Source organism: Panthera uncia, assembly GCF_023721935.1.
Source record: "Panthera uncia isolate 11264 chromosome A3 unlocalized genomic scaffold, Puncia_PCG_1.0 HiC_scaffold_12, whole genome shotgun sequence".
Classification (NCBI taxonomy): domain Eukaryota; kingdom Metazoa; phylum Chordata; class Mammalia; order Carnivora; family Felidae; genus Panthera; species Panthera uncia.
Window position 1 is genome coordinate 10,866,002 of NW_026057579.1, and position 17,334 is coordinate 10,883,335.

The 17,334-nt window shown below is 46.0% G+C and overlaps 1 protein-coding gene across 2 annotated transcripts in view; it reads right to left on the minus strand.

The window, feature by feature from the left end:
- The window catches only part of VIT (vitrin), an 82,885-nt gene that overhangs the window by 13,145 nt on the left and 52,406 nt on the right, over window positions 1–17,334 (minus strand). For both annotated transcript variants that reach the window (XM_049651899.1, XM_049651900.1), the window contains 2 exons: window positions 16,515–16,577; window positions 11,907–12,054 (listed from right to left, as the gene is read on the minus strand). In XM_049651899.1, the coding sequence (XP_049507856.1) occupies window positions 11,907–12,054; window positions 16,515–16,577 (211 nt within the window). The remainder of the gene's footprint in view (window positions 1–11,906; window positions 12,055–16,514; window positions 16,578–17,334) is intronic.

Sequence of the window (17,334 nt, forward strand, 5' to 3'; positions counted from 1 at the left end):
GGAGGGAGAAGACTTTTTTCTGTTTATTTATTTATTTTGAGAGAGAGGGCCAGTGCAAGTGGGGAAGGGGCAGAAAGAGAGGGGGGCAGAGAATCCCAAGCACTAATAGCGTGGAGCCCTACGCAGAGCTCGAACTCACGAAACTGTGAGATCATGACCTGAGCTGAAACCCAGAGTCAGGGGCCTAACTAACCGAGCCACCCAGACGTTCCAGGAGAAGACTTTAAAAAGCAGCCTTTCCACAAGCACCTGGAGTAGGTCCCAGGAGAAGCAGCTTTAGGCGGTTTAGGCGGGTTTAGGCAGGAATTCCAAGGGGACTTACAGTGGATTCTTAGCAAGTCCTCTAGGAGACCTGGCAGTGTGGTCACCAGGAAGCCAGTTCCCTAGGACTGAGAGGAGACATCTTCTGTCTCTCTCCCTGCTTCCCTCCCCTACTCTGCCCATGATTCCCACTTTTCTAGGTATCTCAAGGTGATCTATGTCGGAGGAGAACTCTTGGGAGACTGGCAGTGTGACCCTCTGTCCTCCATTTTATTAGTAAACGTGAGGGACATGGGCTGGTTCTCAGACCAAACCAAAGTGCCCAGAAGGCATGCTTGTCTCGGTGAGAGGCAGGACAGGCTCCATTCAGGGAAGATGAGGGAGGTTTAAAAGCAGCTCAGTGACGTGAGTGTTGGGGCCAAACCCAACCAGAGAAATGCCACCAGGTGAAAACCAAGTTCTAGTTTAGGATTCAACAAGAACAAACAACAACAAAGCAAACTGCAGAATGGGGAAATGTGGGCATTTTAGCCGAGCCCGACCTTACTCTCAACCTAAGTATGGTGTGGGTCCTCACAAATGGGCTGCAGTAACACAAGCCCTGTGCGGGACGGGGAGGAGGTATCACACAGAGAAAGAGCTCTATGGTTTCCATGGTTAGATTTCTCTCTCCCTCCTGGCTCAAGGGTTTTTGGGCTTATATGCTTTGCAGATCAATGTCAGTGAATGCTGAACTTGCCTCCTGGCCATCAAGACTCAAAACCTGGACTCCCATCGCTATTTGCTCATCATAGGGCCCGTGAGTCCAATCGGTAAAACCCTTCAAGTTCCTCTATACACCATCACTTGCTTTCATCCCTCCTCCATATGTCTGCAGTGACCCTCTGAGTTCAGGCACCCTGCTTCTTGCTGCTTCTATTATAAGAGTTTCTATTTGGTCTGTGCAAAGCCAATTGTATGCACATCTTCTAAAAACCTCTTCCTCATGTTCAGCTCTGAGAGTAAAATTCCTCTGCTCAAAAATCATCAGAGGCTCCCATGGTTAAACTTCATATTTTGGCTTTCAAAAGCCCATCCATAATTTAATGCCAACGTACAATGTTCATATCATGCTCTCTGTCTCTGTCTCAGGATAACCTATATCCCAGTTGGAAAGAGCTGCTCACTGTTTCCTGGTTTTTGAGCTTTGTGACTTTGCTCATTAACTCCCTCATCTGGAAAACCCAAATTGTGCTCACCCTCTACCTCTAGCTCCCTGTCACCCTGCCCGGTGCTGACAACGTCCCCATACCTGACTCTGTTCTCCTCTAACTCAACACCATACACAGTATTTAGTCCCTGCAGGTTCTCAATGAACAGTATTGAAGAAACAAACATTTCCTCTTTTTCTGTGCATCTCTACCTCTAAATGATGGTGTTGCCCAGAGTGTATCTCCTTCACGTCTCCCTCCTCATTTTATGCACTTCCCTGGGAGAGTTCATCAACTTCAGTCACCAGGGGTTCAGAGACCATTCACATGCCAACAGCTGTCTGGTACACACTGGTGGGTGCTCTGTCTTGAGCCCCAGATAGACATAAAATGACTTCCATCCATCTCTGTCCAGAATGCACTGTGTGGTGCCTGGGGGCGGTCCACAGCCACCTCAGGTTTGATATTTCCAAAACTGAAGTCATTTATCTTCTAAATCTGCTCCATCCAACCACTCATATCCCCTTCTGTGTTCCCTCTTCTGACTCATTGTCATCTCAGCAGAAAACATGCTGGACATGTTCTGACACCTCCTTCATCAAATGACATTTCCTATCAGACCAACCTCATAAATACCTCTTGTATCTCTCCCTTCCTTTCCATCCTCATGTTTGTACTTTGATCTTTCCTTTCTTGAACTACTGCTAGAATTTCCTACCTGGTCTTCCTGTACCCAGGGTGGCCTCTGAAGAGGACCTTTTTTTTTTTTTTTAAAGCAGGCTTCACACCCAGTGTGGAGGCCAATGTGGGGCTTGAACTCACGACTCCAAGATCAAGACCTGAGCTGAGATCAAGAACTGGATGTTTAACCGACTGAGCCACCCAGGCACCTCTCTGCAGAGGACCTTTTATTCAATAGGCTATACATGCTGATCAGAGGCAAATTAACCTGGGAGCTAATAATGCTTCTTCCAAGGGCCCTAATTTTGTATTTGTAATTTTGTGTTCTTTTTCTTCACAGGACCCTTGAGCTGCATAAGCTTCAGAGTTCCCAGTCTTGATCTTCCCTTGGTTACCAAGGACTAGGAACTTTCTCAAGGCCTAAAAAATAAAATACGAGTTGAACCAAAACAAAATATTATGGGCTATAAAATTAAAAATTGCAAAATGGATATTGTCAATGGTAAGTATGTAAATTGTCTACCAAACATAACACAACTTACACTTCCATAGTTGTACAATTTTAAACTCACCAAATTTTAATTACATTTGAAACTGATTTGTGGGCTAGATTTTCTCCCTCTACAGGATTTCCTGCGTATGTGAGATGATCGTGTAGAAATCATAGCTAATCATAAAGTATTCCTCATACACACATAACTTAAAAAGCAAAAATATAAAATTTTCTTTTGAAAGTTTTTCCAGAAAAAAATGTATTTAAATGTAGAACCTAGTCACTTAGTCACGTCCACAGCATTCCCTGGAATGCTGCTCAGGAAGCTGTCTTGATATTCATCACTTCGCAGAGCAATCGATTACCTGTCTCTTTCCCATTCTACATATACAGCCAAGTCTCCTTATTTGCAGTAGCTACGTTCTATAAAGTTGCTGCGAGCATCACATTAGCAAATACTGAGCCCTTGCTCCTAGGGGAAATACTGGCTTAGGTTCCTGTGGGCCTCTGGTCACATTTTCATCAGCAGATCGATATATAAACTTGTTTTATGTACGTTTCTGTTGGAAGACACCTAATTTAATATATGTTTCTTACAAATAATTAATTACATGCAATATTTCTGTCTAATAAAACACCAGCTGAGAAGGGTTTAACAGTTTCCTGACCCTGAGTAATGTTACCATAAATTTCTTTGGCTTTTAGCCTCACAATGCTGTCCACCATTTTTTTTTTTTTTTTTTTTTTTTTGCAAATCAGTCTTCACTTCATGAATTCATAAGTTCAGCTACTTTTCCATCTTTTTCATAGCTTCATCAGACATTATAGATAATACTTTAGAACTTTCCAGAGCAGAAGCACACGCATATCAGCGACGTTCCTCTTTCTTTTTCTGAAAGTACTGAATTATTGGTTCATTAACATTGAGCTCATGACCAACGCACTGTCACGCATGCCTGAAGGAAACTTATCAAACAGTTGTAGCGTCTCGGTAAGTGCATCACAGCCTTCCTGTGCTTTGAACCCCAGATAGCATTTTCAGCACCACATTTGGGGGGCATTTAAAATAGTGAACATAACCAATGACAAGCACAAAAATATGAAGACTGTGGCACTAGATAGATTGTGACAAGGAGACTTGTTTATAGCATGGCGGCTGAAACAAGGCACAACATTGCCTTGTTTGACCTGGGCTGGGGATGTGTGTCAAGCAACTCAAATCCCACCCCTATGCTGTGCTAGTCTGCAGATGACTGTAAAAGTACCATGAGAGTTTGCTGTCAAATATGGAAGCCACAAGTCAGGAAGATCGACTGTTACCTATTTGAGAACAGGCGCTATGTCCCGGTATTTCCTATCCCTAGTGCTTAGCATACAAGTGATAATAGGTGATTGTGGAATAAATAAATGAAAGGAAGAAAGCTCAAATGACCTTTCCTCTCTCAGATCATCCCTGGTGGAGTTGAACACTCTGCTTCTGGGCTCCACACTGATCCTTCTCTTCCTTTATGATACCATAGAGGTGGATGAATCCATCTACAGAGGCAGACAGATGAGCTATTCACATACCCAGTGAATGGATGCTTTTAATTTTATTTAATGTTATTTCTTTTAAAAATATTGCCTCCCTTACTAGATGGTGAAGTCCTGAAGAACACAATCTCTATCACATTTATTGATTTATTTTTAGCAGATTGAAAGTTTGGATCAGAGGACCTCTGAAACTCTCCAAATGCTAAAATTATGATTAGGAGCAAAGCAACTGAGCCATCCATCAAGAGACTTATAGGCAAATGTAATCAAACCACTTAGAAGAATTTTACATTAGCATCTCCTACAAATGGCATAGAGCTTAGTGCATGGTAAACATTCAATAAATCTTTATTAAATTGAAATGTAATTAAATCAGAGGGATGAGCGATAAGTCTTAAATCTGCAAACTGTAGCAGCTCTTGGTACTAGAACACATGGGTGTATGTATCCTTTTTCAGGATATACGGGCTGGTGGCCTGACACCCGAGCCAGGTTACTTTTCAGAGACAGACTAGTTAAAAAGTTCAAAGAGGTATGCCACTACATTTCCATCTAAGTAATTTTATTACAAGATCTCATTAAAGGAAAACAATTTTTTTCCCTCAGCGATTTCAAAGCTTTCCTTTGAAAATAAGAGAAGAAAATAAAAAAAGGTTTATAGCTCAAGGAGAAAATAACAAATTGTTCTGTTTGGAAAAGAAGCTAATGACGAGAAATTATAGGGAGCCAGAATTTGTGCATGGAAAGGAATAATTTATGTGACAGGAAATGATGAGTCTGTGAATGTTTAAGAAAAAAGAATACCTGTCAGAAATGGCCCCAGGTGATCAATTCCTAGGAAGGCATGGGACCAGGGGGTAGGGAATTGGGATGGATATCAGTGTTTCCAGCTTTCCTGCTGGTGCAACTCACCTGAGGCACTTGTTAAACTACATAGGTACCAGATCTCCTGCTGGCAGAAACTCAATTCAGTAGATCTGGGCTGGAAGTGGGAATTTTTATTTGTTTGTTTGTTTTAAACTAGGGATCCAGGCGAATCCTATCCTTAGGAAAGTTTGGGAAGGCCTGGGGTCTGAAGCCCTTTCAGTCCTAAGGTCCATGCAGTTCTAGTCCCAGAGGCTACTGCTTTACCCCCATAATACTTTCAGTCACACTGCGTGAGCCCCTCAAATGAATTTTTATGCCAGTAGAGACATATTAACTGATCATATAGCAAGAATCTTTCAAAACGGGTTCCTCCAACAAGGCATCACCTTAAGGTTACTAATGCTAAAATGTGATGATTCATGGGCTTAGTCACTGAGATGTACCATGTGAAATCAGGAGGATGTTCTAGGGTGACCCTGGTCACCCAAGGACATGCTGGTGGCTGCAGATTGGGTGGCAAACTTGTTCCTTTAGTGCATTACCTGGCTCAGAACAGAAATGATTTTGCCCCCATCCCCTCAAAGGACCGAGGGCTATGGTCCACCCGGTGGCCTGGGCCAATCTGCTGAGGAACTTTGTACAACTAGCCCCTTCTGAAAGGACACTGGCCTTACACTTCCGAGGATCAGAGATGGGAAGCAGGGTCTCAGAATCAAATTTTGTCTTTAGATGAGTGTTTTTTTGTCATTAACGACAACAAATTCAATCCACCCACCAAAAAGTGGAGAATTGACCTGAGTACCTCTTCCTCATGGGGGAAAAGCAGATATGCAATCTGCTGATCTGAGAGTCACTCTGGAACCAACGGACTCTCAGGCTGGCTCGTCTGTGACCACATCACAGGGCTTGGAAGCACTACAACGTGGAATGTCTTGGCAACAGACACACTTGTTGGCACCCCCTGGGCTCAGACGTGCACCCAATCTCCTGGGGATCCTGTCTGATTCTATAGGTCTAGAGTGAGGTCTGAGGTTCTGCCTTTCTCCCAGATGATACTGTGGATCCCATGTTGAGAAGCAATGTCTTAGAGGATGCTGCGCCATCAAGAAAATCAGCAGTGGGCTGCCAGTGATAAGGGGAAGGGAGGAGAACAGCTGAGGAGTCTAGAGGAAGCATGAGAAAGGCAGAGAAAAGGAGGAGGAGGACGGAGCGGAGGCAGCTCTGTAGGCACAGAGCTGGGAGAGGATTCACCAGATGACAGCACAAGCCTGTGGGGCTGGGGCTATCTGTGCCTGAGCTCTCTGGTTGCACAATATAATCACCTGGGGAGCTCTAAAAATCAATGATGCCTGGGTCCCACACTCAGAAATTCTGATTTAATCGATCTGAGGTTTGGTCGGGGAATTGGGATTTTCAAAAGCTCCCCAAGTGGTTCTAATTGCATGGGGGTGGCCATCTGCTTCTCTAGCAGAATGATCTAGGGATCTAGGGATGTAGGGAGAATGATCTCAGGGGGGGCCCTGGGATAAACCCAGCCAACGTGCGGTGGGGGCTGAAGGGGGACCGCTGAAAGGGAAGTGGTAGAAGTCAAGTGCACTCTGGGTTTTATTTGTACCTCTGGGAGAACTGAATGGTGAGGAATAGAAAAAGCATAGGGTTCTTTGTGTAGATTTTATTCATAGCTCATTCAGCTTTGAGACTGTGTCCCTGAGGAGTGTGGCACACAGGCTCACCTGTGATCCTGTGAGAAGGGTCCTGTGAGGAAGACAGAGGCAGTCTTTACAAGTTCCATTAGGCCCTTGGAGAGGCTGCTCGGGGGCCCCGTTGGCTTCTGTAAAGGCAGTAGAGACTAGGGCACGAGGAGAATGGGGTGGGCATGGGAGAGATCTGAGTTCTGGACGGCGTGGCCACCCTGCTCCTGGGAAGCAGAGCTGTGCCTGACTCTCTCAACAACAGACTGAAATTACAGACTAAAATACCAGCTTCTGGGTTTTTACCAGATTCTGACTTACTGAGTCTGGAATGGGACCTGGGCAGCGGCATCTGTGAAGCCCCCTAGGTGACACTAGCGTGCAGTTGGGGCCCGGGCCGCAGCTTCTTGCTCTGAGCCCCCTGGAGCCGTGTCTCGTGCTCCAGCCCTGCCCACTCCTCCTTTGCTGCAGACTCAAGAGAATGTGACAGAATGGTCCTCCTTGCCAGGCATATTCGTTTTCTCTTTCCGCTGTAACAAATGGCTATAAACCTAGGGGCTTAAACGCTCAGTAGGTTACGGTTCTGGAGGTCAGAAGTCTGACACGGGTCTCCCTGGCAGGGCTGCGTTCCCTTCCGGAGGCTTGGGGGCAGGGGTGGGGTGGGTCCATCTCTTTGTCTTTTCTATCTTCTAGAGGCCACTTGCATTCCTTACTCGTGGCCCCTTTCCTCCATCTTCAAAGTCAACACTCACACCTCTGACCATCTTTCCATAGGCATATGTTCCTCTGACTGATAACAGCTGGGGAAGATTCTCTGCTTTAAGGCCTCATGTGATTAGATTGGGGCACTGGATAATCCAGGATAATCTCCCCATCTCAGGGTCCTTAACTTTAATCACATCTGCAAAGTCCCTTTTGCCCTGTGAGGTAACATAATTATAGGTTCCAGGGATTTGGATGTGGACGAGTTTGGGGGCCACTGTTCTGCCTGCCACACCAGGCCTGACACTGGTTCTTCCCTCTGCTCTGACTGTCCCGTGCACGGGGGCTCAGCTGATCCACGGGAGTCTCTGGGCATCCTTTCTTTGCGGGGGGGAGGGGCAGGGAAGGAGGGAGGGGAGCCGCTGAGTGTACGACTGAGGGTCTTCAGTCCAGGGCTGATAGGTAAGAAGGGTAAGAAAGTACAGCCCTCTTTCTGCCATACTGGACGACTGGTACAGAGCAATGAGCAGAGAAAAGTCTTATTTCATTTTGAAATGAAGAAAAGCCAACATGTGGCTTTGTTCTGTAACTGTTTTCGAATGTTGATATCCTAGGGTTGATTACAGAGTTCAGAAGCACAGGTGCAATTCTGTTCCATTTGTACCGAAACTGGGGGCTAAAACAAAATCACGTCGAAGGTCGGGGGGCACGAGGCACACGCGGATCCAGGCTGCAGTGAAAACACCAGTGTGTTGGTTTCCTTCGTTCTGCCGGCTCGAGTTCACCTACTAGCCACTTGCTCCAGCTGTCCTTGCGTTTAGCCTTTCTGTGTGCCTGTTGGTATTAAGTGCAGTCACGAGCCTGTTGGCTGTGCACTTCTAAACCAGAGCTCAGCTGCAAAACAAGGGCTTGGTCCTGGGCTTTCTGCTCAAGCACAGCGTTTCAGTCTTCAGCTTGGTGGAAAGCTTCAATCATCAGAAGCTTTCTCGGCAGATGAGCAAAATCTTTGCTTTGAAGTCAATTTTGGTTGACATTGTAGGGATTAACCCAAGATTTAATACCTGCCCTCTCCCCAGTGGTCATGCATTTAGCTGTGTGCTCTTGGGCAAGTCACTCAACCTCTCTGAGGGCAGCACCGCCTCTCTTACAGCAGGCGTGTGATGATTGGGGAATGAACTCTGTGGTTGCCGGAAGGCTGGTCGGTTGGGGGTTAGAGGCTTCTTCATGTGCAGGGAGGGGGGATGTGGGAGCATGCTGGTACCACAGTGGTTGAGGCCTCCCCTGGTCTGGATCAGGAGCAGAAGCCCAGGAAGTGCAAGGTGAAGGTGCGGAGGAGCAGAGACCGCGAGCCCGCTGCTCGGCTGAATGGGGAATCGGGGGGACAGAGAGACGCAGAGAGGCAAAGAGGGAAGGACCAACCACTTGTCAGTCCCGTGACATCAACCCCCCTTCCCTTGGGCTACCTAGACTGATTTTCTGTTTCTTGCACCCAAAAAGATCTTTGTGTAGGATGCTTGGGAATCAGGATTCGGAATGAGCACTGCATCCTGTAAATCAGATCATTTTTAATACTTCCGGTATTTTTATCTCATATTTGCCTTTTGTTTCCTGTTAATAGTATGAGTCTCTTAAATTCTAAATTTAAAAGTCTAAATCTAGACGTGAAAGTCTAAATTCTGACGCAGCCCTCCTAAGGAAACGCGGGGAAGGAATCTTCTGAGCCTGGCACGTATGAGCAGAGTTTCCAGATTTCAGGGACTCCTGCCTGGCCAACTTCTTCCCAGCCCACACCTCTCCTCAGAGTGCTCATTGTTGGTAGGCTGGGCACTTCCTGTAGAGCCTCATTTCCTCTCTATAATATGCGGGACTTTCTATGGCCCCAAGGCTCTGTGATCCTGAGAAAGCAAGGCGATCCCAGTGATCCTAAGGTGGGCACTGGAATCCACTGGGGACCCAAGACTCCAGGAGAGGGATCAGATACCAAATCAGCCAAGCACTGGCCCTTCCTGCTTTTCATCTTCCAGAAACACAGGCCCCACATCTGCCTCTACTTCTGCTTCCTCCCCTTTCCTGCCCCACTCCCTCCCTCTAGATGCACTAAGACCTTTTGGTAAAGAAAGGATTGAAGGGAGCCCCCTCAGGAAGGAAGCCAGGGGGCTGAAATCAGAAGCAATTTCAGCTGGGCACACGGATTTCCCTTCCACCTCACACACACTTCTTATACCGCCCTCCAATTTATTGTGTTCCCCACATTCCACTGAAGGATGCATCACCTCCGTGCAACACATCATGTCATTACTGACTACGCCACCTAACTGGAACCAAGGCTGGAAGGAAGGGAGAGGCGGCTCGTTTAGTCTGTTAGCCCAACCTTCATTTATTGGGTGTCTTCCGAGTACAGAGCCAGTCACTGAATCACAGGACGTCAGGGCTGGTGGCGCCCTAATAAATCATCCCGTCCGCCCCCAGGACTTCACAGATGGCAGCACTCACACGGAGAGGTTAAAGCACCTGCTTAAGGTCACACAGCAGAGCTCAGGCCAGAATTCAAGACATCCTGTCACCAGTTCGTTGTGCTTTCTAGCCCACCCTATGGCTGAAGGAAGGTGCAGATGATTGATTCGCTTCTATGAGTACATAAAGTGAAGGAAAACATGCAATTTCTCTTAAGTGCTCCAAATTAATAAGGACCCAGGATACAGAAAAAGATGAATAGCAAAGGCATTTTTAGAAAGCGAAATTGGAAAGCATGGAGGTAACTCTTCTTCTGCAAATGGTGATCACATTAGGAAAACGTGGGGGGAAATAGTTTTCTGGGGGGAAGGAGCCTTTATTGAATTGGTTTTCCCTCCCTGCTACATTTGCTCGTTTATCCGCCTTCCCACTGGCACACAACACTATTCTTCCACCCATTTTTCTTCCCCCTGACATATTTATTACCTTATTTTCATATTATACTATAACCCTTGGTATACACAGCTTTTAAAGCAGCTATTTTTAATGCAAGATGACGCGCCAAGCTTTGAACCCCCCAATAAAATTGACCGGGGACATCTGGCACTAAAATGCTTACACTTCCTCCCTAGAGAAGCCTGCTCTCCGTTTGCTATCTTTAAAAAGTAACGTAGGAATGAAAATAGGTTGACATTTCGAAAACAAAACAATGACCAAAAAAATCTCATTTTTCTATTTCAAGTTAAAGTCTTCAAGATAGATCCTTTGAGAGTTGACATTTGACGCAATTGGTTATTTTCATTTATTTGACTCTGACTATATACAAGGGCCAGGTAGCTCATCTACTAATTTTTCTTCAGAGGAATACAAGATAGTACTAAACGTGTCATTGGAATTCAATGTTAAAGGTACAAATGCTATAAATTTATGAAAACAAAGGATTTGTGATTATTTCTTTTGACAATTGAAAAATAAATATTCTAGGGTCTTTGAGATAACAGCCTTGATTAAAATACAGCTCCTGGAGATCCTTGGGGAATTCCAAAGGATCTGGAGACCCTCTGGTTGTCAGGTACACATGTTTTTACTTTTTAGGTGCAGAGAAATTAAGTCGTGACTGAAGCTTCTGAGCTACAGGCACAGAGGTCTGTGTTAGTTTCCGCTGCTAAGGTTAAGCTGTGGGTCTGCGGGGAAGAAGGGGTCATCTTGTGTCTGAGAGTCCTTTGTGGAAAGGGAGATAACTATCCTGCCCTTAATGGTTTCTGGTCAAAAGTCCATCTATTATTTGAGATTTGTGCTTGTTTGCTCTTCTGATCGTTTGCTTATTACCTGTCAATATCTGTATATCTGCTTCAGGGAGAAGTAGGTTTCTCGTATTATAATGAAATAAGATGGGCTTATTATCCCAAAGAAGCGAAAGGGGTTGAGATTGGATGTCAGTATGAATGCTCGATTTCTACCCCAGCTAAAATAATAGAACGGAATGGGGACAGGCACCTGGTGCTCAGCTGACTGACAGAGACCACTCCCCTCCCCGCCCATTCTTCCCCATTGCCTGGTGAGCTCTTCTGGTACCAGTGCAGAGGCCTAAGGTCATATGGAGAAAAGAGGAAGGTCAACCTAGAGCACCATATCTTCTGGGCATCTTACCTGTCGGTGTGCAGGAGTGAGCACATGGTACGGTCCACCTTCCTCATCTACAGATGACAAAACTGAGGACGAGAGAGAGGCGAAGGCCTAGCCTGAGGCCACGTGCTTGTGGGCAGAGCGAACACTGGATTCCAGCTCTCCTCATTCCCAGATAAATATCCTCTCTACCAATCGGAAGTGCAAATGCCATTTACTTCCAAATGTTCATTAACCCGTGCTTCCCTTCTGGAAGAATCAGATTTCTTAAATGGCACCTGAATTGCTTCAGTTTCTTTCACTTACATTTGTATTTAGGGAAGACATGAATTTATGCTCTAGGATGCGTTGGTATTATTTGTGGCACAAGATTAAGTATGCGACGCCACTTGGTTTCACAGCACTTACCCATACTGAACGATGCCCATCAGTGGACCGGCAGGGCCAATGTCAAGAGCTTGGGCAACATCAGCCAGGAACTGCTTTTGGATTCGGAACCGACGTTTGCCAATGCTTGAGCTCCCGTCAATTACAAATGCCAAGTCAATTTTGCAATCTGAGGAATGGAAAAGGGGTCTGTTATTCTGATGATCTCTCATTGCATTAACCTGGGCATTCTCCCCCTCCCTCTTTCCCACCAGACCCCTCCCCCCACCCCCCACCCCCACCCGAGAATCCAATGAAAAGAAAATAAAAAGAAGTGGCAAGATGCAGAGTATATTCACTTATTTATATTCCTGACAGATTTTCACTGGGCCCCAAGGTCCGGGACACTTGGACTAGTACTTATTTCTGTAAATGTTTTAGAATTCTCTGCCCCAGCCACACTGATAGACTTCAGGAGCAATGACCTCCCATTCAAGTTTGGGGAAATCCTGAGGATGGTTTCCTCGGCTCAGACCACATAGGTTCAGACCCCTAGATGTAGAATTCACGAAGCCTGAGTCTCAGGAGCTTGTGCTAACTCTCATCTTAATTTTGTAGAATTATGTGTTGGGTCTTTATAAAGGCAAGAAAAAATCAGCAAGGCCAGTCCGGAGGGGAGGGCAGGAATGGTAGAATGAGAAATTAATACCAATCTTCTCGTCATGTCCCTGGGTAAGGCAACCATAGAATTAACCATAGAATTATCTACATCTATCAGTACTTGTTTGTAGCAGTCTTTGAATTTTTCCCTTTCTTTTAGTTGTGATAAAGACTGGGACATTTTTCTGGCTAGGATCCCTGGACTTCCATGAATATATGGAGGTTATGTTGGAGGTGGGGGCGAAGAGCTATTCTCGGCCTCTCAAATGCTGTAGAAATAGGTGGAAAGCCACATAGGCTAATAGTGTCTTCTTTGCTCTCGACTGAAATTGCATCACCTTAGTATGATAAAACTGATTATTCAAATCTGATCAGAAGTTCTTATTGGGAGGTATGTATCCCTTTGATCAATAAAAAAAAAAAAAAAAAAAAACAAAGACGGGGAGGGGTGCCTGGCTGGCTTAGCTGGTTAAACGTCTGACTTCAGCTCAGGTCACGATCTCATGGTTTGTGGGTTCAAGCCCCACATCAGGCTTTGCACTGACATCTCAGAGCCTGGAGCCTGCTTCGGATTCTGTGTGTGTGTCTCTCTCTCTGCCCCTCCCCTGCTAGCGCTCTCTTTCTCTCTCAAAAATAAAGAAACATTTAAAAAAGTGGGGTATGAATTGTTTAACAACTGCAATTTGGGAGACAAAAATATTTCAAAGCACAGTTCCACGTGGAGAAAAAGAGAGGGGGACAGTAAAATTGGGAATTTCTGGGCTGGAGCATCCATGAGGACACAAGGACCAGTGATGCCCTTTGTGCTTGGTGGTCACAGCTGCCTGAACAGCCTGGATTTCTTTAAGCTGCCATAGGATCGCCCATGAGGCCACTCTCAGCCTTCTCTTCTCTCCAATGCATGTTGTATTGCTTCCATGCGACTGGGGTCTTCCCTTCCCCAGAAGGAGGTCGGTGGGCAGGGAGGGATATCTATCTACCTATCAATCAATCAAAAAAAAAAATATATATATATATACACACACACACATATATATGTGTGTATATATATATAATGAGAACAAGAAATGGACATTAATTGACACAGTTTTAAGCAGATGTGATGAGAAATATTTATTAAAGAGTGATACTACGGAATTGGCAGATTAAGGGAAAAAAGTTATATCTGAGAACGTGCTTCATTATCTTGCACTGGTGCATGGCAATGAAAGCGAGGGGAGAAGTAGGCGATGACAGCGACCTCTCTGGACCTGGCTGACTCTGCTCCATCTGGAATCAGTGCCTTGGCTCATTAGTGGATCTTGCAAACTTTTACTTCCTGTCTGCCTGGACATTCAGTGCTGGCCAACTCTTCTTTTTCTGCTGGCTTCCCCTGTCCTTTGCTGCCCCTAAACTGCCTATACCCAAGCATGATCCTTGAGATGAAGATTACAGGAATCAAAGAAAATCAAGAAGTGAAGCTTAAAGATGTCACAGAAGCCTGGGAAAAAGCAGAAGAGAAGCAGAACAGTTCTAGGGCTACTGATGTACCCCACACAGGGCCAGCCCATTCTTTCCTATGTCCGAGCTTGCAATGAGAATTGTTGCCAGCAGGTGGCAGTGGTGTTCTTCAGGGCTTGCCGCTCACCAGGCAGGCACCTGTGGTTTGCTAGAAATGAGGACTCCCAGGCTCCACCCAGATCTACAGAATCAGATCCCCGTTTCAGCAAGAACTCCAGGTGACCTGTGTGCACATTAAAGTTTGGGAAGCACTCCTGAACAGGGCTTTTTCTTCTAGATGTCAGTAGATTAGTTCAATATGCCTTTTAAAATGAAAACTCTTTTTTTTAATAACTTAATTAGAATAAGTCCCCGAAGTGACTTTCTTTCTTTTAAAAGAATGTTTATTTTTGAGCCTGGGAGGGACACAGAGGATCCTAAGTAGGCTCCTCGAAGACAGCAAGGAGCCTGATGCAGGGCTTGAACTCAGGAACCGGGAGGTCATGACCTGAGCCGAAATTGGACGCTTAACCGACTGAGCCACCCAGGCACTCCAAAGGCGGTTTTCTTTTTAAATAAATAAAGCCCACGGGGGGCGTGGCTGGCTCCGTTTGTAGAACTTTGACTCTTGATCTCAGGGTCATGAGTTCAAGTCCCATGTTGGGTGTGGAGCTTAAATAAAGCAATGAGCCTCTTCTTCATGGACAATTTTTTTCTCATTTCTTACAACTTGAACCTCGTTCAGGATTCAAGTGTTCACTTCATAGCTAGGCTTTAAAGAAGTTGAGATGCTCTCTATTTGCTTAGGTCTCTTTACTACTACCTGATGGCTGACACTGGAATCACCTGTGCTCCCCATTGCCCAGAATGCTTTAATGATCTGGCTTTCAGCTCTGCGCATGTGCTCACTGAGACACAGCGGCTTTCTCGTACTGAGAGGAAAACATGCCGATATGAAAATGGCATCTCTACTATACGACAGAACTGAGTTACTAAATGTCCAGCATGAACAATTTATTACGGTCACAGAGGGCAGAGGTTGGAAGACGAGGAAGAAAAGGTAAGATACAGTGTCTACGGGAATCAATCTACCAATTTTCTTAATTGCTTTGGTTTTCTCCAACATGATACAATTTTTATAGATTAATGCTTTGTGTTGTCTCATACATTAGGCCAGTGCTTCTTAACCCTGGATATATATCAGAGTCGCTTATGCAGCTTCAACAAATAAGAATGCCTGGGAATCTCTCCGGGCTGTGCTTCTTAAGGTTTGATGTGCAAAGAAATCACTTGACTCAGTAGGTCTGGGGTAGAGCGTGGGATTCTGCCCTCCTACCAGGCCTCCAGGTGATGCTGATGTGGCCAGACCATACACTGAGTAGCAAGATCTAGGGTGAGTGGGATTCAGTAGGTATGAGCAGGAACTGGACATCTTGAGTCTTCAGGTGATTCTCACACACAGCTGGGTTGGGACTCACAGCCCCCTGGTAGCTGACTTGCAGCGACTTTCTAGGGGAATCTGCGGGTGCTCCCTTGGGCCTGTAGCACTCACCTGCATCTCGGTTTTCCTCTTTTCCCCCCAACCCCGCCTGGATCCCTCCTGTCTGGTATCCTCAGGTGGCTTCTCCACCTATTTAGTGCTGAAGTTCTTCAAGTTTTTTCACTTTTTAAAAATGTATTTATTTATTTTGAGAGAGAGTGGGGGAGGGGCAGAGAGAGAGAGAGAAAGAGAGAGAATTCCAAGCAGGCTCCACTGTGTCAGCACAGAGCCCAACACAGGGCTCAATCTTGCAAACCATGAGATCATGACTGGAGCCGAACTCGAGAGTCGTATGCTTAACTGACTAAGGCTCCCAGGCACCCCGGAAGTTCTTCACGATTAAGCCCTCTGGTTTCCCTAGGTCACCTTTCCTGTTCTCATGACCTTGGTTTTAAACCCCAGCTCATCATCTTCCAACTCTGAATTCCCAGGGGGCTCCTCCTTCTCAAGTCAGATCTGGGGAGTCAGGCACCTACTGGACCGAATGTCTTTCAGAAGATGGAAGACAGAAACCATCTCCCTGCCCTACCCCTGTGGACCTCATGGCAGTACCATTATCCCAGCTGCTTCTTCTCTCATACCTCCCCCTCCAAGCCTCTAGATTCTTCCTCTCTGTTTCCTGTTTCTCTCCATTTCCAGTTCCAGCTCGGAGCTCTGTCTGCCCTCATGCCCAGTAAGCCCCTGGCCCTGCTGGCAAGCCAGTCTCCTCCTCTACCCCCCTCCTTTGTCTCCCTTTTCCATCCCACCCTGTTGCCATAGTGATGTTTAAAAAATCCGATCCTCTCCCCTTCGTGTACACAGTTTAAATCCTCCATAAGCTTCCCTTTCCCCTTAGAACAAAGTGACAGAAGAGAGGAGATCAATAGATCCAGGGTGGGAAAGAGGTGGGTTTGGGTGGGAGTAAGCGGGGAGAGAGGGAAGCAGATTGGATGTCACGGCCACTATGGGTTTCTAGTTGTCAGTTAACTTACTTGGATCTCCCTGGGATAGCGGCTCCAAAGCCTGTGTGCTTAATTCTTCTTTTGGAACAAATCCTGGAAAGAGCAGTAAAACTTTTGGTGACTTACAAGAACAGGAAGCATCTGGCCTTACCCCAGGGATGGGGACATAATGGATATTCACACCCAGCTGCAGGGCGAGGGGCTTGGCTACAGGCTGACTGTGTTCTTCTCCACACCACCCCCACCTTGAGAGAGAAGACTGAATTACTGACAGGCTACAAAAGACATGGCAGCTTATGGGTGCTCAGGGGTCTGAAGTCAGAAGACTTGAGTTCTGTTCCCTACTGCCTGTTAACTGAGTCTGTCTGAGCCTTAGTTTCCTTACCTGCAAGCAGTAAGCACTTTGCCAGTGTGAATTATCCCTCTGTAAAACTCTGAAAATCTCAAGGTCAGGGCATGTGTCTTACCCATCGTATAAACCTTCATGGTGCCTATCACCATAGGTCCTCGGTCAACATTTGGTGACTGAGTCAATGCACAAAGATGGGTGAGACACATGGCCAGTCTAACGGGTGGGGGGGGGGGGAGATGTAAGCTGCAGGGCAGGAGATAAGATACCAGCAACTCCAACAAGTGAGAGGGTCTAGAACGCAACCCCTCCCCTCCACAGCCTGAGATTAGAGGGGAAGCTACAAAAGGGTTTTGTCCTTTTAGTGTGTGTGTGTGTGTGTGTGTGTGTGTGTGTGTGTGTTGAATTTCAGCCTTGGGAATTTGCTTTAGAGCCATTTACATGGAAGCCAAGTTCACACATGTATCATTTAAGGGAATAAAGACCATCAATAAGATGGCC